The sequence below is a fragment of the Pleurodeles waltl genome, chromosome 12 (assembly GCF_031143425.1).
Source record: "Pleurodeles waltl isolate 20211129_DDA chromosome 12, aPleWal1.hap1.20221129, whole genome shotgun sequence".
Classification (NCBI taxonomy): domain Eukaryota; kingdom Metazoa; phylum Chordata; class Amphibia; order Caudata; family Salamandridae; genus Pleurodeles; species Pleurodeles waltl.
Window position 1 is genome coordinate 306,259,269 of NC_090451.1, and position 23,836 is coordinate 306,283,104.

General features: G+C 52.9%; 1 protein-coding gene across 1 annotated transcript in view; it reads right to left on the reverse strand.

Annotated features, from left to right (window-relative positions):
* RBL2 (RB transcriptional corepressor like 2) overlaps window positions 1-23,836 on the reverse strand; it is a 533,156-nt gene that overhangs the window by 341,734 nt on the left and 167,586 nt on the right. Inside the window, exon 11 of the mRNA XM_069216335.1 lies at window positions 10,998-11,101. Coding sequence (XP_069072436.1) covers window positions 10,998-11,101 — 104 coding nt within the window. The remainder of the gene's footprint in view (window positions 1-10,997; window positions 11,102-23,836) is intronic.

The following is a 23,836-nucleotide window of genomic DNA, read 5'->3' on the forward strand; positions in this document are numbered from 1 at the left end:
GCTAACACCTCCCCCAGGCAGGAGCTGTAACACCTGGCGGTGAGCCTCAAAGGCTCACCCCTTTGTCACAGCCCAGCAGGGCACTCCAGCTTAGTGGAGTTGCCCGCCCCCTCCGGCCACGGCCCCCACTTTTGGCGGCAAGGCTGGAGGGAACAAAGAAAGCAACAAGGAGGAGTCACTGGCCAGTCAGGACAGCCCCTAAGGTGTCCTGAGCTGAAGTGACTCTAACTTTTAGAAATCCTCCATCTTGCAGATGGAGGATTCCCCCAATAGGGTTAGGATTGTGACCCCCTCCCCTTGGGAGGAGGCACAAAGAGGGTGTACCCACCCTCAGGGCTAGTAGCCATTGGCTACTAACCCCCCAGACCTAAACACGCCCTTAAATTTAGTATTTAAGGGCTACCCTGAACCCTAGAAAATCAGATTCCTGCAACTACAAGAAGAAGGACTGCCTAGCTGAAAACCCCTGCAGAGGAAGACCAGAAGACGACAACTGCCTTGGCTCCAGAAACTCACCGGCCTGTCTCCTGCCTTCCAAAGATCCTGCTCCAGCGACGCCTTCCAAAGGGACCAGCGACCTCGACATCCTCTGAGGACTGCCCCTGCTTCGAAAAGACAAGAAACTCCCGAGGACAGCGGACCTGCTCCAAGAAAAGCTGCAACCTTGTTTCCAGCAGCTTTAAAGAACCCTGCAAGCTCCCCGCAAGAAGCGTGAGACTTGCAACACTGCACCCGGCGACCCCGACTCGGCTGGTGGCGATCCAACACCTCAGGAGGGACCCCAGGACTACTCTAAGACTGTGAGTACAAAAACCTGTCCCCCCTGAGCCCCCACAGCGCCGCCTGCAGAGGGAATCCCGAGGCTTCCCCTGACCGCGACTCTTTGAATCCTAAGTCCCGACACCTGGGAGAGACCCTGCACCCGCAGCCCCCAGGACCGGAAGGACCGGACTTTCACTGGAGGAGTGACCCCCAGGAGTCCCTCTCCCTTGACCAAGTGGAGGTTTCCCCGAGGAACCCCCCCCTTGCCTGCCTGCAGCGCTGAAGAGATCTCTAGATCTCCCATTGACTTCCATTACAAACCCGACGCTTGTTTCTACACTGCACCCGGCCGCCCCCGCGCTGCTGAGGGTGAAATTTCTGTGTGGGCTTGTGTCCCCCCCGGTGCCCTACAAAACCCCCCTGGTCTGCCCTCCGAAGACGCGGGTACTTACCTGCAAGCAGACCGGAACCGGGGCACCCCCTTCTCTCCATTCTAGCCTATGTGTTTTGGGCACCACTTTGAACTCTGCACCTGACCGGCCCTGAGCTGCTGGTGTGGTGACTTTGGGGTTGCTCTGAACCCCCAACGGTGGGCTACCTTGGACCAAGAACTAAGCCCTGTAAGTGTCTTACTTACCTGGTTAACCTAACAAATACTTACCTCCCCTAGGAACTGTGAAAATTGCACTAAGTGTCCACTTTTAAAACAGCTATTTGTGAATAACTTGAAAAGTATACATGCAATTTTGATGATTTGAAGTTCCTAAAGTACTTACCTGCAATACCTTTCGAATGAGATATTACATGTAGAATTTGAACCTGTGGTTCTTAAAATAAACCAAGAAAAGATATTTTTCTATATAAAAACCTATTGGCTGGATTTGTCTCTGAGTGTGTGTACCTCATTTATTGTCTATGTGTATGTACAACAAATGCTTAACACTACTCCTTGGATAAGCCTACTGCTCGACCACACTACCACAAAATAGAGCATTAGTATTATCTCTTTTTACCACTATTTTACCTCTAAGGGGAACCCTTGGACTCTGTGCATGCTATTCCTTACTTTGAAATAGCACATACAGAGCCAACTTCCTACATTGGTGGCAGCGGTGGGATACAAGACTTTGCATTTGCTGGACTACTCAGCCAATACCTGATCACACGACAAATTCCAAAATTGTCATTAGAAATTCATTTTTGCAATTTGAAATTTTTCTAAATTCTTAAAAGTCCTGCTAGGGCCTTGTGTGTTAAGTCCCTGTTTAGCATTGTCTTTTAGAGTTTAAAAGTTTGTTAAAAGTTTGAAATTAGATTCTAGAAACAGTTTTAGATTCTTTAAAAAGTCTTCCAACTCTTAGCAAAATAATGTCTGATACAGAGATGAATGTGGTGGAACTCGACACCACACCTTACCTCCATCTTAAGATGAGGGAGCTAAGGTCTCTCTGTAATATCAAAAAAATAACCATTGGCTCCAGACCTACCAAAATTCAGCTCCAGGAGCTATTGGCAGAGTTTGAAAAACCCAACCCCTCTGATGATGACCTCACAGAGGAAGAAATTAGTGACTTGGAGGCCAATGTCCCTCCTCCAGTCCTAAATAGGGAGAACAGGACCCCTCAAGTCCTGTCTCCAACTGTGTTAGTCAGAAATAGTGAGTCCCTCACAGGAGGGTCCCACATTTCTGAAATCACTGAGGATGCTCTCAGTGAAGATGACCTCCTGTTAGCCAGGATGGCCAAAAGATTGGCTTTAGAGAGACAGCTCCTAGCCATAGAAAGGGAAAGACAAGAGATGGGCCTAGGACCCATCAATGGTGGCAGCAATATAAATAGGGTCAGAGATTCTCCTGACATGTTAAAAATCCCCAAAGGGATTGTGACAAAATATGAAGATGGTGATGACATCACCAAATGGTTCACAGCTTTTGAGAGGGCTTGTGTAACCAGAAAAGTGAACAGGTCTCACTGGGGTGCTCTCCTTTGGGAAATGTTCACTGGAAAGTGTAGGGATAGACTCCTCACACTCTCTGGAAAAGATGCAGAATCTTATGACCTCATGAAGGGTACCCTGATTGAGGGCTTTGGATTCTCCACTGAGGAGTATAGGATTAGATTCAGGGGGGCTCAAAAATCCTCGAGCCAGACCTGGGTTGACTTTGTAGACTACTCAGTGAAAACACTAGATGGTTGGATTCAAGGCAGTGGTGTAAGTAATTATGATGGGCTGTACAATTTATTTGTGAAAGAACACCTGTTAAGTAATTGTTTCAATGATAAACTGCATCAGCATCTGGTAGACCTAGGACCAATTTCTCCCCAAGAATTGGGAAAGAAGGCGGACCATTGGGTCAAGACAAGGGTGTCCAAGACTTCAACAGGGGGTGACCAAAAGAAAGGGGTCACAAAGACTCCCCAGGGGAAGGGTGATGAGACAACCAAAACTAAAAATAGTAAAGAGTCTTCTACAGGCCCCCAAAAACCTGCACAGGAGGGTGGGCCCAGAGCCTCTTCACAAAACAATGGGTACAAGGGTAAAAACTTTGATCCCAAAAAGGCCTGGTGTCATAGCTGTAAACAGCATGGACACCAAACTGGAGACAAGGCCTGTCCCAAGAAAGGTTCCACTCCAAACTCCCATCCAGGTAACACTGGTATGGCTAGTCTCCAAGTGGGATCAACAGTGTGCCCAGAGCAAATCAGGGTCCACACTGAAGCTACTCTAGTTTCTGAGGGTGGGGTGGATTTAGCCACACTAGCTGTCTGGCCGCCTAACATGCAAAAATACAGACAGCAACTCTTAATTAATGGGACTAGAATAGAGGGCCTGAGGGATACAGGTGCCAGTGTCACCATGGTGACAGAGAAACTGGTTTCCCCTGGCCAATACCTGACTGGAAAAACTTACACAGTCACCAACGCTGACAATCGGAGAAAAGTACATCCCATGGCAATGGTTACTTTTGAATGGGGAGGGGTCAATGGCCTGAAGCAGGTGGTGGTCTCCTCAAATATCCCAGTGGACTGTCTGCTTGGAAATGACCTGGAGTCCTCAGCATGGGCTGAGGTAGAACTAAAAACCCATGCAGCAATGCTGGGTATCCCTGAACTGGTGTGTGTGAAAACAAGAGCACAATGCAAGGCACAGGGTGAACAAGTAGAGCTGGAGTCTGGAAGAATGGCCCAGCCTACCAAGAGGAAAGGAAAGTCAGTTGGGAAACCAACTGCAACACAGCAAAAGAAAGGGAACCTCTCTTCTCAGGAAGAAGTTCTGCCCTCTGAGGGAACTGAGCCTTTGGAGCTTGAACCTTATCAGGTTGAGCTCTTAGGCCCAGGGGGACCCTCAAGGGAGGAGCTGTGTAAGGGACAAGAAACCTGTCCCTCTCTTGAAGGCCTTAGGCAGCAAGCTGCTGAAGAGTCCAAGGGCAAGAAAAATGGAACACATAGGGTCTATTGGGAAGATGGACTCCTGTACACTGAGGCCAGAGACCCCAAACCTGGTGCCACTAGGAGAGTGGTAGTGCCTCAGCTGTTCAGAGAATTCATCCTAACATTGGCCCATGACATTCCCCTTGCTGGACATTTGGGACAAACCAAGACGTGGGAGAGGCTAGTCAACCACTTCTACTGGCCCAATATGTCCAACATGGTTAAGGAGTTTTGCCTCTCCTGCCCCACCTGTCAAGCCAGTGGTAAGACAGGTGGGCATCCAAAGGCCCCCCTCATTCCACTTCCAGTGGTGGGGGTTCCCTTTGAAAGAGTGGGTGTGGACATAGTTGGTCCACTAGAACCTCCCACAGCCTCAGGAAATATGTATATCCTGGTAGTAGTGGATCATGCTACCAGGTATCCTGAAGCTATTCCCCTTAGGTCGACTACTGCCCCTGCAGTAGCCAAGGCCCTCATTGGTATCTTTACCAGAGTGGGTTTCCCTAAGGAGGTGGTGTCTGACAGAGGTACCAACTTCATGTCAGCATACCTAAAGCACATCTGGAATGAGTGTGGAGTGACTTATAAATTCACTACACCATACCATCCACAAACTAATGGCTTGGTTGAGAGATTCAACAAGACATTAAAAGGCATGATCATGGGGCTCCCAGAAAAACTCAAAAGGAGATGGGATGTCCTCTTGCCATGTCTGCTTTTCGCTTACAGAGAGGTGCCACAGAAGGGAGTAGGATTCTCACCCTTTGAACTTCTGTTTGGTCATCCTGTAAGGGGACCACTTGCCCTTGTTAAAGAAGGCTGGGAGAGACCTCTCCATGAGCCTAAACAGGACATAGTGGACTATGTACTTGGCCTTCGCTCTAGAATGGCAGAGTACATGGAAAAGGCAACCAAAAACCTTGAGGCCAGCCAACAGCTCCAGAAGTTTTGGTATGACCAAAAGGCTGCACTGGTTGAGTTCCAACCAGGGCAGAAAGTCTGGGTTCTGGAGCCTGTGGCTCCCAGGGCACTCCAGGACAAGTGGAGTGGCCCTTACCCAGTGCTAGAAAGGAAGAGTCAGGTCACCTACCTGGTGGACCTGGGCACAAGCAGGAGCCCCAAGAGGGTGATCCATGTGAACCGCCTTAAGCTCTTCCATGACAGGGCTGATGTGAATCTGTTGATGGTAACAGATGAGGATCAGGAGGCAGAGAGTGAACCTCTCCCTGATCTTCTGTCATCAGACCCAAAAGATGGCACAGTAGATGGAGTGATCTACTCAGACACCCTCTCTGGCCAACAGCAAGCTGATTGTAGGAGAGTCCTACAACAGTTTCCTGAACTCTTCTCCTTAACCCCTGGTCAGACACACCTGTGTACCCATGATGTGGACACAGGAGACAGCATGCCTGTCAAAAACAAAATCTTTAGACAGTCTGACCATGTTAAAGAAAGCATCAAGGTGGAAGTCCACAAGATGCTGGAACTGGGAGTAATTGAGTGCTCTGACAGCCCCTGGGCTAGCCCAGTGGTCTTAGTCCCCAAACCTCACACCAAAGATGGAAAGAAAGAGATGAGGTTTTGTGTGGACTACAGAGGGCTCAATTCTGTCACCAAGACAGATGCTCATCCAATTCCAAGAGCTGATGAGCTCATAGATAAATTAGGTGCTGCCAAATTCTTAAGTACCTTTGACTTGACAGCAGGGTACTGGCAAATAAAAATGGCACCTGGAGCAAAAGAGAAAACAGCATTCTCCACACCTGATGGGCATTATCAGTTTACTGTTATGCCCTTTGGTTTAAAGAATGCCCCTGCCACCTTCCAAAGGTTGGTGAATCAAGTCCTTGCTGGCTTGGAGTCCTTTAGCACAGCTTATCTTGATGATATTGCTGTCTTTAGCTCCACCTGGCAGGATCACCTGGTCCACCTGAAGAAGGTTTTGAAGGCTCTGCAATCTGCAGGCCTCTCTATCAAGGCATCCAAATGCCAGATAGGGCAGGGAACTGTGGTTTACTTGGGCCACCTTGTAGGTGGAGGCCAAGTTCAGCCACTCCAACCCAAGATCCAGACTATTCTGGACTGGGTAGCTCCAAAAACCCAGACTCAAGTCAGGGCATTCCTTGGCTTGACTGGGTATTACAGGAGGTTTGTGAAGGGATATGGATCCATTGTGACAGCCCTCACTGAACTCACCTCCAAGAAAATGCCCAAGAAAGTGAACTGGACTGTGGAATGCCAACAGGCCTTTGACACCCTGAAACAGGCAATGTGCTCAGCACCAGTTCTAAAAGCTCCAGATTATTCTAAGCAGTTCATTGTGCAGACTGATGCCTCTGAACATGGGATAGGGGCAGTTTTGTCCCAAACAAATGATGATGGCCTTGACCAGCCTGTTGCTTTCATTAGCAGGAGGTTACTCCCCAGGGAGCAGCGTTGGAGTGCCATTGAGAGGGAGGCCTTTGCTGTGGTTTGGTCCCTGAAGAAGCTGAGACCATACCTCTTTGGGACTCACTTCCTAGTTCAAACTGACCACAGACCTCTCAAATGGCTGATGCAAATGAAAGGTGAAAATCCTAAACTGTTGAGGTGGTCCATCTCCCTACAGGGAATGGACTTTATAGTGGAACACAGACCTGGGACTGCCCATGCCAATGCAGATGGCCTTTCCAGGTTCTTCCACTTAGAAAATGAAGACTCTCTTGGGAAAGGTTAGTCTCATCCTCTTTCGTTTGGGGGGGGGGTTGTGTAAGGAAATGCCTCCTTGGCATGGTTGCCCCCTGACTTTTTGCCTTTGCTGATGCTATGTTTACAATTGAAAGTGTGCTGAGGCCTGCTAACCAGGCCCCAGCACCAGTGTTCTTTCCCTAACCTGTACTTTTGTATCCACAATTGGCAGACCCTGGCATCCAGATAAGTCCCTTGTAACTGGTACGTCTAGTACCAAGGGCCCTGATGCCAAGGAAGGTCTCTAAGGGCTGCAGCATGTCTTATGCCACCCTGGAGACCTCTCACTCAGCACAGACACACTGCTTGCCAGCTTGTGTGTGCTAGTGAGGACAAAACGAGTAAGTCGACATGGCACTCCCCTCAGGGTGCCATGCCAGCCTCTCACTGCCTATGCAGTATAGGTAAGACACCCCTCTAGCAGGCCTTACAGCCCTAAGGCAGGGTGCACTATACCATAGGTGAGGGTACCAGTGCATGAGCATGGTACCCCTACAGTGTCTAAACAAAACCTTAGACATTGTAAGTGCAGGGTAGCCATAAGAGTATATGGTCTGGGAGTCTGTCAAACACGAACTCCACAGCACCATAATGGCTACACTGAAAACTGGGAAGTTTGGTATCAAACTTCTCAGCACAATAAATGCACACTGATGCCAGTGTACATTTTATTGTAAAATACACCACAGAGGGCACCTTAGAGGTGCCCCCTGAAACTTAACCGACTGTCTGTGTAGGCTGACTAGTTCCAGCAGCCTGCCACACCAGAGACATGTTGCTGGCCCCATGGGGAGAGTGCCTTTGTCACTCTGAGGCCAGTAACAAAGCCTGCACTGGGTGGAGATGCTAACACCTCCCCCAGGCAGGAGCTGTAACACCTGGCGGTGAGCCTCAAAGGCTCACCCCTTTGTCACAGCCCAGCAGGGCACTCCAGCTTAGTGGAGTTGCCCGCCCCCTCCGGCCACGGCCCCCACTTTTGGCGGCAAGGCTGGAGGGAACAAAGAAAGCAACAAGGAGGAGTCACTGGCCAGTCAGGACAGCCCCTAAGGTGTCCTGAGCTGAAGTGACTCTAACTTTTAGAAATCCTCCATCTTGCAGATGGAGGATTCCCCCAATAGGGTTAGGATTGTGACCCCCTCCCCTTGGGAGGAGGCACAAAGAGGGTGTACCCACCCTCAGGGCTAGTAGCCATTGGCTACTAACCCCCCAGACCTAAACACGCCCTTAAATTTAGTATTTAAGGGCTACCCTGAACCCTAGAAAATCAGATTCCTGCAACTACAAGAAGAAGGACTGCCTAGCTGAAAACCCCTGCAGAGGAAGACCAGAAGACGACAACTGCCTTGGCTCCAGAAACTCACCGGCCTGTCTCCTGCCTTCCAAAGATCCTGCTCCAGCGACGCCTTCCAAAGGGACCAGCGACCTCGACATCCTCTGAGGACTGCCCCTGCTTCGAAAAGACAAGAAACTCCCGAGGACAGCGGACCTGCTCCAAGAAAAGCTGCAACTTTGTTTCCAGCAGCTTTAAAGAACCCTGCAAGCTCCCCGCAAGAAGCGTGAGACTTGCAACACTGCACCCGGCGACCCCGACTCGGCTGGTGGCGATCCAACACCTCAGGAGGGACCCCAGGACTACTCTAAGACTGTGAGTACAAAAACCTGTCCCCCCTGAGCCCCCACAGCGCCGCCTGCAGAGGGAATCCCGAGGCTTCCCCTGACCGCGACTCTTTGAATCCTAAGTCCCGACACCTGGGAGAGACCCTGCACCCGCAGCCCCCAGGACCGGAAGGACCGGACTTTCACTGGAGGAGTGACCCCCAGGAGTCCCTCTCCCTTGACCAAGTGGAGGTTTCCCCGAGGAACCCCCCCCTTGCCTGCCTGCAGCGCTGAAGAGATCTCTAGATCTCCCATTGACTTCCATTACAAACCTGACGCTTGTTTCTACACTGCACCCGGCCGCCCCCGCGCTGCTGAGGGTGAAATTTCTGTGTGGGCTTGTGTCCCCCCCGGTGCCCTACAAAACCCCCCTGGTCTGCCCTCCGAAGACGCGGGTACTTACCTGCAAGCAGACCGGAACCGGGGCACCCCCTTCTCTCCATTCTAGCCTATGTGTTTTGGGCACCACTTTGAACTCTGCACCTGACCGGCCCTGAGCTGCTGGTGTGGTGACTTTGGGGTTGCTCTGAACCCCCAACGGTGGGCTACCTTGGACCAAGAACTAAGCCCTGTAAGTGTCTTACTTACCTGGTTAACCTAACAAATACTTACCTCCCCTAGGAACTGTGAAAATTGCACTGTGTCCACTTTTAAAACAGCTATTTGTGAATAACTTGAAAAGTATACATGCAATTTTGATGATTTGAAGTTCCTAAAGTACTTACCTGCAATACCTTTCGAATGAGATATTACATGTAGAATTTGAACCTGTGGTTCTTAAAATAAACCAAGAAAAGATATTTTTCTATATAAAAACCTATTGGCTGGATTTGTCTCTGAGTGTGTGTACCTCATTTATTGTCTATGTGTATGTACAACAAATGCTTAACACTACTCCTTGGATAAGCCTACTGCTCGACCACACTACCACAAAATAGAGCATTAGTATTATCTCTTTTTACCACTATTTTACCTCTAAGGGGAACCCTTGGACTCTGTGCATGCTATTCCTTACTTTGAAATAGCACATACAGAGCCAACTTCCTACAGCAGTGTCGTAAGTGTGGGCAGGAGGTGGAGGCTGGTTCTTAGTGGCAATGCCCTTCTCACGTGATGATCAGAAGGGCTGGGCTCCCCCTTGCCCCGCCGCTGGAGGCTGGCTCTTAGTGGCAATGAATGCCCTTTTCACGCGATGATCAGAGGGGCTGGGCCCCCCTCACCCCCCCGCAAGCCGCACCCCGTCGGGCCCCTTCTGCAGGGGTCCGCGGGGGAGACCGCCGGATGGGCCGCAGGTGGAATGCGCTACTAGCGCTGCTGTTGCTGCCGGTTCTTCAAACGCGTCCCGAATTAGGTGTGGGGGATGCGCGGTTCACACCGCTCCGCAGGAGGGCTCAGGGGCGCTGGGTGAAGGCTCTAGGGCCCGAGGCTTCTGCGGGAGGGGTGCCGCACGCCATTGGGCTCCTCCTGGCTCTCCTGGTGTGCGCGGTGCGTTCGCGGGTTCCGGTTCTGGTTCAGAAGTTACAATTACTCACCCACTGAAAAACTGGAATATTGGGGAAAGCTGAAGGATAGACATGGTAAAATAAGTAGTCCCAGAGTGAGTATATGTGCGTTTTCTAAGTGGGTGGCCAACGTGTCCAGCTCTTGCCATATTTCCAGGAGACAATCTGTTTGTGTGAAGCCTCAGTGAAACAATAAAAATGGTGAATTACAACATAATCTTGAACTGATGCTTAAATGCAAGCTGCAGGTCGTCATAGGTTTCTGGCTAGTTCTAACCTGGAGAAAATGGTAACCCCAGTGCTAATTAATATTTAGATTACAACCAGAAGTGGCAGGACAAAAGAATAAATCAGTAGGGACAGTGGTGGTTCTCTGAAAGATGCTGGATGGTTGGGAATTACTTTCAGAAGTAAGGGCCCTTATAAGGCCATTTGGTTTGTCGGTACTCAAGAACCATTTTTCCTGCTTCAAAGCTCAGTGAGGGAGAAAATAAATGTGATACGTCAGAAAGATCCAGAGAGACTTGAAAGTACAGAATTTGCATACATTTATGCAATGGTATAAGTAGTCAAAGTCGTAAGCATATGATTCAGGATAAACTCAGGGTGCATAATCATTGTGAAGAAGTGTTACTCTGATATCTATAAATTTTTCAAAAGGCTAAATAGTTCCTTTAAAATCAGTTCTGCTCATTCCTACAACAAATCATTCTCTTGCCAGCATGAAAAATCCCAGGAATAAATGTTTATTTCCTTTGTCTTGGACACCCTCCAAGCTGTGCAACTCTGTTCTTTAATAAGAATCAATTTTGCCGTATCCTTCAACACTGGAGTAACACATTGACATCAATAAGTTTTCTTAAGCTATGCTGAATAAAAAAGAAAATTCTGTGAATGCATTCGACGTCTTTTTCCTTACCGATAAGTGAGAGTCACCTACTCGTCTTCTCTCTTGTTCAATGATAGTCTCCAATATCTTGTAATACAAGACCTCGGCCAAGCGGAAATATTTGCTAGCAACATCTGCAAAATGAAAATATGCAGTATTACTCTGATCTTGCCACATGCTTCTCCATCATGCTTCCATGTATATTTCTGTTTCAATATCTAGACATACCAAGAAAGGTGTGCTGCAGCATAAATTACCTTGTAAAAATAAGCTAGCACGCTACAAAATGCACAATGATTAAAAGATACACAAGGTTTTCAGCCTCCTCTAGCACTTACTCTTCTGAGTTTCAAATTAAGCATCCGTGTGTTGAAGGCTACCCAGATGTTGACAATGTACTCCAGAATGGCATGAATGTGGCCATGTAATGAAGACAGGGAGTAGTTTACACTGCTTATTCTGTCGAAAGAAGGTGGCCATGCACGAGTGGGATTCATACGCTATCTTAAGTCTGCCACAGCAGCTAGCAGGATCCTTGCACCCCTTAGGGGAGCACTTTAGGTTAGGCATGTTGGATCAAAAGATGGAAGCTAACTAGCTCACTGACTTCTAAGGCAAACAACAATAACCAGGTTACAAGAACTCCTAACTTACAGTATGTCTAGGCCTAATGATGGCTTGCTGCCAGCATAGGGAATATCACAGCTCCTGGGCAAGGTAGTCCACTGCACAGATAAACCGACCAGAGTGATAACTCTAATGTCATGGATCATACATGCTTGCCCATTTACTACTCGTCTGGTGTTAGAGGTGCTGCATTGCCCACCGGTCTGGGGCACTAAATTCTTCGGATTTCTGGGTACAAAGCTTCCTAGGGAACATCGGCCAGTAGGTCAGGATGGGGCTATGTCCCACCTGTGCTATCCTTAGGAAACACATAGGATATGGTTCCTGTCCCTGGGGAACCCCCTTCCACATGCCCTCTCCCCCACCCAACCCACTAAGCCTCAACCTTCGAACAATTTCAGAGGAAGTCTTTCTCCTTCTAAGGATGTTCTCTCCTTCAACACAAGTCCTAAAATACAGTCTACCTTTGAAAACATTTAGATGCAAGCAAACATAGGCTTACCCATGTATCCATGTGGTTACACAATCACACCCACGACCTGTGCCCACTGGCAGCCGTACCCTGCCCATACTACTTACCAGTCACTAGTGGAAACCTACTATCTAACAACCACTCCCCCTGACTCACAAAAATCCCATGTGCAGCACTGGCATCTAGGAGCTCCAAGTGTGGCTGCAGCCATACAACAATTATCACCTGTGACCTAGTTACTAGACCACTTGCCAGTTAACACACACTGTCAGTGGGAAAGTAAGGGGTGGACAGGAACCAGCTGAAATTTCCATAATTATAGGTAATAGTATTTACTGGCATACTCCCAATCTGACTTATTCTGCTATACCAACCCATTACTTTAATAACCTGCTAGAGCTTACTTTAGTTGTTAGTCCGATGTTAACATTGGCAACATTAAACACATTTTCATATCATTTCCAGAAGAACAGCTATGTTGTGTGTAGGAGGCTGGCTCAGTTTATGGTGTACACCTATGGTGTGGCACACCATACTGAATCCAGGCAACCCTTAGTGAAAGTGAATAGGTGTCCAGATAGCAAAAGCTCTCTAGGGGTAGTTGAGGTGAGTAGCTGAAGCTTATCCAGGAGGAATGTAAAGCACTTGCAATACCACAGTAGTCAGACAGTAACTCAACTCACTCACAAGAAAGAACCACACATGTGTAGCAAAAATAAAGGACACTTTATTACAGCACTACTACTAGACAGAGATATCTACACACAATATGTACACAAAATAAACCAGAAATAGCATAAAAATGCATGGGGCCTGCAGGAGGACCAAACCATATACAAAAAAAAGTGTAATGTGAAATAGTGAACCTAACCAAGGAAAGTGTGGTAGTTAGCTAGGGGCTGGGGGCAGACAGAAACACCAGAGGTAAGTACAGTAAGTGTCCACAGCGACCAGGTGCAAGGTAGTTACCCACCCAGTCTTCCCCTAGGCTAACAAAGGGAGTAATAGGAGTTTGTGGAATTTAGGACCCTTTCTTCCCAATGCCCCGAAGAAACCAGCAGACAGGAAGTTTGGATACCCAGAAGACAGGAGTATTTACAGCAGGGACCCTGATACAGAGGGAAGAAGGGATTCTCTCTGAAGTCAGTGGAAGCCTTGGATTGTCCAAGCTGCTGTCACAACCCAGGGACCGGGCTGGTGGAAACCTGGGATGGATTCCAGACGTGAAGGAGCTGAAAAGGGAGGGGACAGAGTACAGCACCCTTGGAGGTGCTGAGGTGGTGCAAGTGGCAATGTCCACCCTCCTAGAGGGGAAGGTCCTGCAAGTCCGTGGAAGAAGTCCAGCTGCAAGGTCCAGGAGCTGCAGAAGATCCCAGGAGTCACCTACAAACTGTACCTCGACGGTAGCATGTTGCAGGAGGGTCAGTGACTAGTCAGGTCAACAATACCCACTGGCAAATGCAAGCAGTAGCTGAAGAACTATTTGCAAAGTTTTGAGGACCAGCAGGGTACAGGAGACTTTACCCATGAGGGGGAGTCGGGGCTGGCCCTCAGCACGCAGGAAGGCCAGCAGAAGTCAATGGAGTCCGCACGAATGACCCAGGGCACAGGGAGTCACAAGGAGGCCTCAGAAGCACAACAAAACAGAAGTCCCACGTCGCAGGAGTTGCAGGACAGGGGATGATCTTTGAGTTGCAGAGTGCTGGAGGCTGGGGCTTCTTGGTGACTGAAAATGTCCTAGAGGAAGAGTCAACAAGCCTTAGCAAGTGCAACAGTCGCGGTGTACAGGGGTTCCAGTCCAGTGGCAGATACAGGGTTCCACAGTCTCCCAAGTTGGTCAGAAGACAAGCAGGACCCAGAGGAAGCCACTGACTCACCTCCTGTGTTGCAGAGTCGTTTGATGTCTGTGGGACAGCAGACCCCCAACCAGCCAGCCAACATTGTATTGAGGTGCCTGCAGTTGCAGGGGAGTCACTCCTTAACTCCAAGGGAGATTACTTCGTTCTTCCAGGTGCAGAGTCCTTGTGACCCTGGAGGATGCACAGCCTTGGATGTTGCAGAATTCTTGCAGGATCCAGAAAAACAAAGTTGCAATGGGAACCTTCCCATCAGAAGCAGACATGTTTCGGTTCCAAAGCAGACCAGAAGCTATTCCAGAGGCAAGGAGCAGAAGATGTCTTGCAAAGAGTTCCTTGGAGAGTCTTGCTTGACGAATCTGAGCATCCACACACGGGGAGCCTAAAAGGGGGTTGGTCACTCTCTGAAGAGACTCACCTATCAGAGGGGGTGAGGGGCGTCATTTACCTGGCCTAACAGGTCAAATGCTCCCTGGGGCCTCTGCCCATCTTGTTTCCAAGATAGCAGAATCAAGTGGCTCACCTGGCAGAGCTCTGTGCACCCCCCCCTAGGGGAGGAGCTGGACAGGGGGATGGTCACTCCCCTGTCCTTTGTGTAGTTTTGCCCCAGAGCGGGAACCGGGGGGCCCTGAATGGGTCAAACCGAATTACGCAAGGAGGGCACCAAATGTGCCCTTCAAAGCAGTCTGGTGGCACTCAAAGGCCACCCAACCCCAGCCCTTTGACACCTAATACACAGAGGGAGGTGGTCACACCTTTCCCTTGCAGGAAATTCTTTGTTCAGCCTCTCTGGCCTGAGCCAGTCTCACCAGCAGGAGGGCAGAACAGTGTCTGGGGTCAGCAGCAGCGTGGGCTGACAGCTAGACCCCGCACGGCTGGACAGGCAGAACCGGGGGATGCGTTAAGGAAACCCCAGACTACATGGAATAATACAACTAATACTGGAATCGGTGTAGTTGCATGATTCCAACATGTTTGATACCAAACATGCCTAGGTTCAGAGAAGCCATTATGTAGTTGGACCACTCGTGTTGACCAGTGTCCACTACATACCTTAAGATGGCTTCCCCGCACTTACAGAGTCCAGGAATTCCCCTGGAGACTGAAGGGGTTCCCTGCTCATGAAGGGCTACCCTTAAACTTAGGGACATGCACCCTGCCCTTGGGCTGAAGGGCCTACCAGAGGGGTGACATAGGTGGTCATTCTGACCTCGGCGGTAAAAGGCGCCTACCGCCGGTCAGAAATCCTCCATAATCCCGCCGCGGTCGCGGAAACCCGCCACGGTCATTCTGACCCGCAGAAGGCAAACCTCCGAAAATCCGACCGCCACAACAGACCGCCAGACCAGCGGTCGGCGGAAAAGTGGAGGTGACAAAACCTCCACCGTCACGCCAACAGAAATACGCCCATGCCATTACGACCCACGAATCCACGCGGCGGTCATTCAAACGCGGTATTCCATTGGCGGGACACACCGCCGCGGTCAGAATACACACAAACGAACAAAACTCAGCCACATTGGACGATTTGAATCCCACACACCTGATACACATACACACACCACTCCCACACACACAATACAATATAAAACACCCACCCACATCACCCACAAACCCCTACGCTAAAAAATTCTGAAAGAAGGCCAGAGCGAGACACCAGCATCCACAAACTAACAGCCACAGCCACTCAACACCATCACCCACACACTATCCACACACAAAACAACACACACCACCACACTCAACTCACTTAAATACACATACTCCACTCCACACATCATACACACCACCCCATGGCACCCCAAAGACAACCCCGCTTCACAGACGAAGAACTCAGGGTCATGGTGGAGGAAATCGTTCGGGTAGAGCCCCAGCTGTTCGGCACACAGATACAATACACCAGCATTGCCCGGAGGACGGAGCTATGGCAGAGGATTGTCGACAGGGTCAACGCAGTGGGACAGCACCTTAGAAATCGGGAAGACATCAGGAAGCGATGGAACGACCTACGGGGGAAGGTGCGTTCCATGGTATCCAGGCACAACATCGCCGTGCAGAAGACTGGCGGAGGACCCCCACCTCAACCCCCACAATTCACATCATGGGAGGAGGAAGTCTTGAACATCCTGCATCCTGACGGCCTCGCAGGAGTCGGCGGAGGAATGGATACTGGTAAGTTGAAGCTTCAATACTGCTTCCCCCCCACCTGCATGCCAAATCATACCCCAACCCTCACCCCCATCCTCGAACCCCACCCTCACCCCCACCCCCATCCTCATCCTCACCCCCACCCTCACCCCCACCACCATCCTCACCCCCACCACCATCCTCACCCCCACCCCCAGCACACCTATTCCCCGCCAATGTCTCACCATCACAACCCACACATCCCAAAACCTAGGCCTGCATGCGTCCACTAAGCATGGACACCCATCACCAAAGCATGCCCAATGCATATACACATCCCCCCCACAAGCCACCCTCACCAAAGCCCCCACACACGAATGCCAGCACTTGGGGACACGAGAACCCATAGATACACCCATATGCCACACATTGAAACTATAACCATACCTCTATACCCCTGCAGGACCCGACCGTCAACACACCGCGGCAGAGGGGCCAGAATTCTCCACACCCCCCACCCAAGAGGCCGTCAGCGATGACAGCAGCTCTGTCGACCTGGACACCGATGACCAGCCCGGACCATCGGGGACCTCTGGACAGTCGGTTCCCCTCACACAGGCACAGGCCACTACAGACCCAAACCCCTCTGGGAACACCAGCACAGCTCCCACCCAGCGGGCCCATGCCTCTGTCTCCAGGGCGCGTCAATCTGCGGTGTGTCTACCACTACAGGGCACCCAGGATAACCCACCACCCCAACAACAACAGGGACCTGGGGGCAGTGGTAGTGGGCACACCGGCCAGGGGGCAGAGGCCCAGGGAAACAGGGCAACTCGGAGGGCAGCTGTGCGACAGGGGGGGGGAGGAGAGGCCCAGGGAACCCACTCTCCACGAGGTCCTCACCACCATCATGGGAGCATACAACCGCTCCCAGGAGACGATGGCGACGGTACTGGCCCGGTTCCAGGAGATCCAGGTACTGCAGGAGGAACACTATCGGGGGTACAGGGAGGACATCAGAGCCATCAACACCACCCTGGTTACCATGGTAGGGCTGCTGCAGGACCTCGTCAACACCAGGGCGGACACTCAACAACACCCAAGGGCCCCTGCCACTAACCTGGACCAAGAACAGCCAACCACCTCCGCCGGCGCTAGAGGACAGGAGGCCCCCGCACAGCAGCAGCCCACCAGACCCCCACCTCCTGCAGGAGAAGAACCACCCCGCAAGAGGGCCCTGAGATCTCGCAAGAAGACAGAGTAGGATGTCAAGACCCCCGCCAGCAATGGATACCACCTGATGTCATCCCACTGTCCCACATTGTCACCCTGTCCATCCTTGAACTGCCCATGCTCCATCTCTCCACAGGCCTCTGGACAATGCACCTGTGTGACTGTTACTCTGGACTCTGCCATGGACATTCCTTCACCATAGCCCCCACCCACTTGAAACCACCCATCCCATTTTGAGCACTTAAATAAACACCTATTTTGCACCAAAATATCTGGAGTCTGGCTGTGATTTCAATATATTGTAATTGACATGACAGTGCAAATATGTCCTTGTACATGGTGAAGTCAACAAACAGCTGCCACAAAGCTGTAGTCCATGGGGAAACGAAGCACAGGACTCGTAGTGGGGACCCCAGATCTGAAATAGGGAGGGAAAAGCCAAAACTCAGTCATCATACACTGGGGCAAATAGACAGGCAGCAGAGATGCAGGAGAGTAGTTAACATTTACTAAATTATCTTTGAAATGTTACCTGTGTCCTATTGGAAGTACTGTTCAATGATTCTGTCCCTGTTGTCTGTTTCAGCCCCGTCGTCTTCCTCCTCGTCACTCTCCTCAGGTTCCACCGCTGCCACAACACCACCGTCTCGACCATCCTCCTGCAGGAAAGGCACCTGGCGGCGCAAAGCCAGGTTGTGAAGCATGCAGCAGGCCACGATGATGTGACACACCTTCTTAGGTGAGTACATTAGGGATCCACCTCTCATATGCAGGCACCTAAACCTGGCCTTTAGGAGGCCAAAGGTGCGTTCGATCACCCTCCTAGTACGCCCATGGGCCTCATTGTACCGTTCCTCTGCCCTGGTCCGGGGATTCCTTACTGGGGTCAGTAGCCACGACAGGTTGGGGTACCCAGAGTCCCCCACTAGCCATACACGGTGTCTCTGTAGCTGTTCCATCACGTAAGGGATGCTGCTATTCCTGAGGATGTAGGCGTCATGCACTGACCCTGGGAATTTGGCATTTACATGCGAGATGTACTGGTCAGCCAAACACACCACCTGGATGTTCATTGAATGGTAATTTTTTCTGTTCCTGTACACCTGCTCCCTGTCTCTTGGGGGAACCAAAGCCACATGGGTCCCATCAATGGCACCAATTACGTTGGGAATATGTCCAAGGGCGTAGAAATCACCCTTCACTGTAGCCAATTCGCCCACCTCAGGGAAAATGATGTAGCTCCTCACCGATTTCATCAGGGCAGACAACACTCTGGATAACACCTTCGAAAACATGGGCTGAGACATCCCAGAAGCAATTCCCACGGTTGTCTGAAATGACCCACTTGCCAAGAAATGGAGTACTGACATGACCTGCACCAGAGGGGGAATCCCTGTGGGTTGGCGGATGGGGGACATCAGGTCGGGCTCCAGCTGGGCACACAGTTCATGGATAGTGGCACGGTTAAGACGGTAGGTCAGGATAATGTGGCGTTCTTCCATTGTCGACAGGTCCACCAGCGGTCGGTACACGGGAGGATTCATCCGTCTCCTCGCCCAACCCAGCGGACAGTGCCTAGGAAGGACAACATGGAGCACACAGTCAAGCAACCCACAGGTACGTACTCACAGCTAGCACAGTAAACGATTCTCTATGCAGTGAATGGCGTGTCTGAGTGGCTATGCAAGGCCTAGGCCTCTGTGACGCAGTTGAAATTGAGCCATGTGGGCCCTGGAAATGGCGGCTGCCTGACCTGTGAAGTGTGACAATGGGATGTGAGGTCAATGCGCTGGCGTGGCACACCGCGGCGGGCGAAGACCGCGGCGCCAAGCCGCATTGGTTAACATTGAAGCCTATGGGTTTCAGGAGCCAATGGCGAAGGACGCCGGCGGTGGCGGGACGCACCGCCGCGGACGTGACCGCCATTTTCTATCTACTTATCCACTTGCGACTTGAACTTTCACAGGAGAGGACCTATACTGCAAGTGTTGCTGTGACCTCGGTCTGGAAGGGACAATGGCTGCTGCACCTGGGGAAAGGGCCCCTGCCTTCACTGGAGAGGAGTTGGAGAAACTTGTGGATGGGGTCCTCCCCCAGTATGCGCTACTCTACGGTCCTCCAGACCAACAAGTGAGTTTAATTCAATCTGGATTTGGGGCCACTGGCTGGCTTGGGGGCCTGGCGGGGATGGGGGGCATGTTGGGCATGGCGGGGGCATGGCGGGGATGGGGGGCATGTTGGGCCTGGCGGGGGGCATGGCGGGGGGCCTGGCGGGGATGGGGGGCATGTTGGGCATGGCGGGGGGGCATGGCGGGGGGCCTGGCGGGGATGGGGGGCATGTTGGGCCTGGCGGGGGGCATGGCGGGGGGCCTGGCGGGGATGGGGGGCATGTTGGGCATGGCGGGGGGCATGGCGGGGGGCCTGGCGGGGATGGGGGGCGTTGGGCCACTGGCAAGGAAAATGCTGACAAACTTGAACGTGGTATTTCTCCCTCCCTGTACGTGTCACATAGGTCCGCGCCCATGAGAAGATCGGGATTTGGCGTGCCATCGCCAAGGAAGTCCGGACCCTGGGGGTCCACCATCGACGGGGCACCCACTGCCGCAAGAGGTGGGAGGACATCCGCCGCGGGACCAAGAAGACCGCTGAGTCTCTGCTGGGGATGGCCTCCCAACGTAGGCGGGGTGCCTGCCGTCAACTGAGCCCCCTGATGTTCCGGATCCTGGCGGTGGCCTACCCTGATTTGGATGGGCGCGTGAGGGCAGCACAGCAGACACAAGGGGGTGAGTCCAAGCATTATCTACTCTGTTGTCGCGCAGTGGAGGTGTCTGGGTGGGGGAGGAGGGCTGTGGGTCCCCCTAGGCCAGGGCGATATCTGTAGGCTGGGCACCCCCGTAAGCCCCTGTGTCCCCAGCCACCACCCTCAGTAGTTTGTCAGTACAGCCATCCCTGGGCCGTGTCATCCATGGGTGCAGTTGTCAACTCTAGGCGTGTAGGGCATGTTCCACGGAATGCGTAGCGGACCCCAAGTGCGCAACTTAGTGCAGGGGGCATCTGTGTCTGTCATGTCCGCTAACTGTACCGGAGATCCATGTACTCAATATCCCTTTATTTCTCTCTCCCCCCCCTTTTTGTTTGTCTTTCTGTGCTTGTGTGCATCAGCATCATCAGGCGGAGGAGAAGTGGCATCGGGGCAGGAGGGAGCTGCATCTCACATGGCCCAGGAGGGCCATGCCACAGAGTCAGACTGGACCAGTGAGACGGAGGGCGAGGGGAGCTCCACGACGGGGACGACTGGACCCTGCAGCGACACGGACACGTCCTCGGAAGGGGGCTCCCTTGCGGGGGTGGCACCATCCGTGCCCCCCGCCATTACAGGTACAGCCGCCACCCAGCGCACCATCTCCGGCCTCCCAGCAGCCCCTCAGCGTTCGCCCCGTGCCCGCTCTGCCAGGAAGCCGGGCATCTCCTTCGCCCCAGGCACCTCAGGCCCTGCCCCTGTTACCCCCACTGCCCTCAGTGAGGAGGTCATTGACCTCCTCCGAACGCTCATTGTTGGGCAGACTACCCTTTTGAATGCCATCCAGGGGGTGGAGAGGGAGGTTCATCGCAGCAATGCGTACCTGGAGGGCATTCATTCGGGTCAGGCTGCCCATCAGCGATCGTTCCAGGCTCTGGCCTCAGCACTGACGGCAGCCATTGTCCCTGTCTCCTGCCTGCCTCTACTAACTCCCTCCTCCCAGTCTCCTGTTCCTCTGCCTGTCCCACCCACACCATCAGACCAGCCTGCACACACCTCAACACCCAAGAGAAGCTCATCCAAACATAAGCACCACAGATCACGCAGACATTCACACACGCAACATTCCGATGCAGACATGCCAACAGTCACTACCACCTCTGTGACCCCCACCTCCTCGTCTCCCTCCTCCCTCCCTGTGACGTCTACACTCACACCTCCATTCACCTCACCATCAGCCAGTGTTTCCATCACCAGCACACCCTCCAGTCCAGTCCGCACACGTGCAGTCACCACCCCCACTGCCATTTACACGTCCCCTGTGTCCTCTCCCACTGTGTCTGTCACCCCCTCTTCCACACCACACAAACGCAGCCACCCACCCACCCAACAGCCATCCACCTCACGACAGCCTATCCCTCCTGCACCTGCACCCAAAGACAGCAAACGTGACTCACCTACAACCACATCCTCTCCCTCCACTCCCATTCCCACTGTACCTACCACTCTCCATTGTCCCAAGAAGCTCTTCCTCGCCACTACTAACTTCTTTCCTGACCCTGAGCCCCCCCTCCTTCTCGTCGGGGTAAGAAGAGCACCTCAGCCACCACCAGCCCTGCAGCCCCCTTGACAAGGGTGCAGGGGTATTGGAGCCCGCCAGCCCGCATGTCTGGATCTTCGCCCAGCAGCAAGGGGACAGCCAGCCCACCCCCTGGGAAGAGGAGCAGAAGGCGGAAGGGGCGCCGCAGGAGCCCGCCTTCTACATCCCCCCCGGACACCACCCAGAGACAGTCACCAGCCACAGCTCCAAAGGGAGGAAAGGGCCACAGGCCCACGACTAAGGAGGGCAAGGGCAGCAAGTCGGAGAGGTCAGGCAGCAGGCCTGCTGCCCAGGAGGAGCCCACAACCCCCATAGCCGCTGCCCCGGGAGGAACCGGCACAGCTGCCCCGGGAGATCCCACCACCCCCATAGCCGCTGCCCAGGGAGGACCCAGCCCAGCTGGCCAGGAGGGCCCCACCACCCACAGCCCAGGTGGGCATTGAAGGAGCACCATCCCCGCTGCCCAGGAGGGCACCACCAGGCAATTAGCAGTTGGCCATAGACCGGCCGCCGTCTCCAGAACCGCTGAACTGGGCCCCGCCGTCTCAAGAACCGCTCCGCTGGGCCCCGCCGTCTCAAGAACCGCTGAACTGGGCCCCGCCGTCTCAAGAACCGCACCGCTGGGCCCCGCCGTCTCAAGAACCGCTGAACTGGGCCCCGCCGTCTCAAGAACCGCTGAACTGGGCCCTTCAAGGCAAGGAGCGCTGAACTGGGCCCCGCCGTCTCAAGAACCGCTCCGCTGGGCCCCGCCGTCTCAAGAACCGCTGAACTGGGCCCCGCCGTCTCAAGAACCGCTCCGCTGGGCCCCGCCGTCTCAAGAACCGCTGAACTGGGCCCTTCAAGGCAAGGAGCGCTGAACTGGGCCCCGCCGTCTCCAGAACCGCTGAACTGGGCCCCGCCGTCTCAAGAACCGCAGAACTGGGCCCGCCGTCTCAAGAACCGCTCCGCTGGGCCCCGCCGTCTCAAGAACCGCTGAACTGGGCCCTTCAAGGCAAGGAGCGCTGAACTGGGCCCTTCAAGGCAAGAACCGCTGGCCCTTTGGCAGACGTGGCAGGGCAGGATCTATCTCGGGCAGGGCTGCAGGATGTCCTCTGGCCAACTTGCCTCCTCCAGTGGCAGTGGGGTCTGTTATGGACTGTATGGACTGTGGCTTTGCTCTCCCCAGGATGGCCCAGTGGGCAGGCCACCCACTGTATGGACTGTATGGACTGTGGCTTTGCTCTCCCCAGGATGGGCCAGTGGGCAGGCCACCCACTGTATGGACTGTTTGGACTGTGGCTTTGCTCTCCCCAGGATGGCCCAGTGGGCAGGCCACCCACTGTATGGACTGTTTGGACTGTGGCTTTGCTCTCCCCAGGATGGCCCAGTGGGCAGGCCACCCACTGTATGGACTGTTTGGACTGTGGCTTTGCTCTCCCCAGGATGGCCCAGTGGGCAGGCCACCCACTGTATGGACTGTTTGGACTGTGGCTTTGCTCTCCCCAGGATGGGCCAGTGGGCAGGCCACCCACTGTATGGACTGTTTGGACTGTGGCTTTGCTCTCCCCAGGATGGCCCAGTGGGCAGGCCACCCACTATATGGACTGTTTGGACTGTGGCTTTGCTCTCCCCAGGATGGCCCAGTGGGCAGGCCACCCACTGTATGGACTGTATGGACTGTTTGGACTGTGGCTTTGCTCTCCCCAGGATGGGCCAGTGGTCATGGAGTCCCCTCGTGGATCTGGCGTCGTGTACTCAAGTGGCTGAGGTGCCCCCCCTTCCCTTCCCCCTGAGGTGCCTGTCCTATTTTCTTTCTGATGCCCATGCAGTGTTCTCTCCGTGGAGTTCTTGTCGTGGGACTGGGCCTTGCCCCTTTGCACAGGACCCCTGTGATCCACGGACAGTGGTTGGACTACATTTAGTAGCTGTATATATTTTGTACATAGTTTATTTATTTATTGGGATTACTGGTGTACATATTTCAATATATCTGCCCGTTTATGATCTCTTCTTTTGGTCTTTGCATTATTTCGGAGGGGGGTGGTTTGTGGGTTGTGACAGTGATCTGTGGGAATGCATTGATGTGTGTGTTGTAGTGGGTGTGGGTGGGTGGGTGTGTGCCGGTAATCTTTTCCCTCCCCTGTGTCGTAGGTGCAGTACTCACCGATGTCTTCCGCGCCGTCGGCGTGCTCCTGGTATATGAGCAGGTATAGGAGTGCGGGGATGACCTGCAAC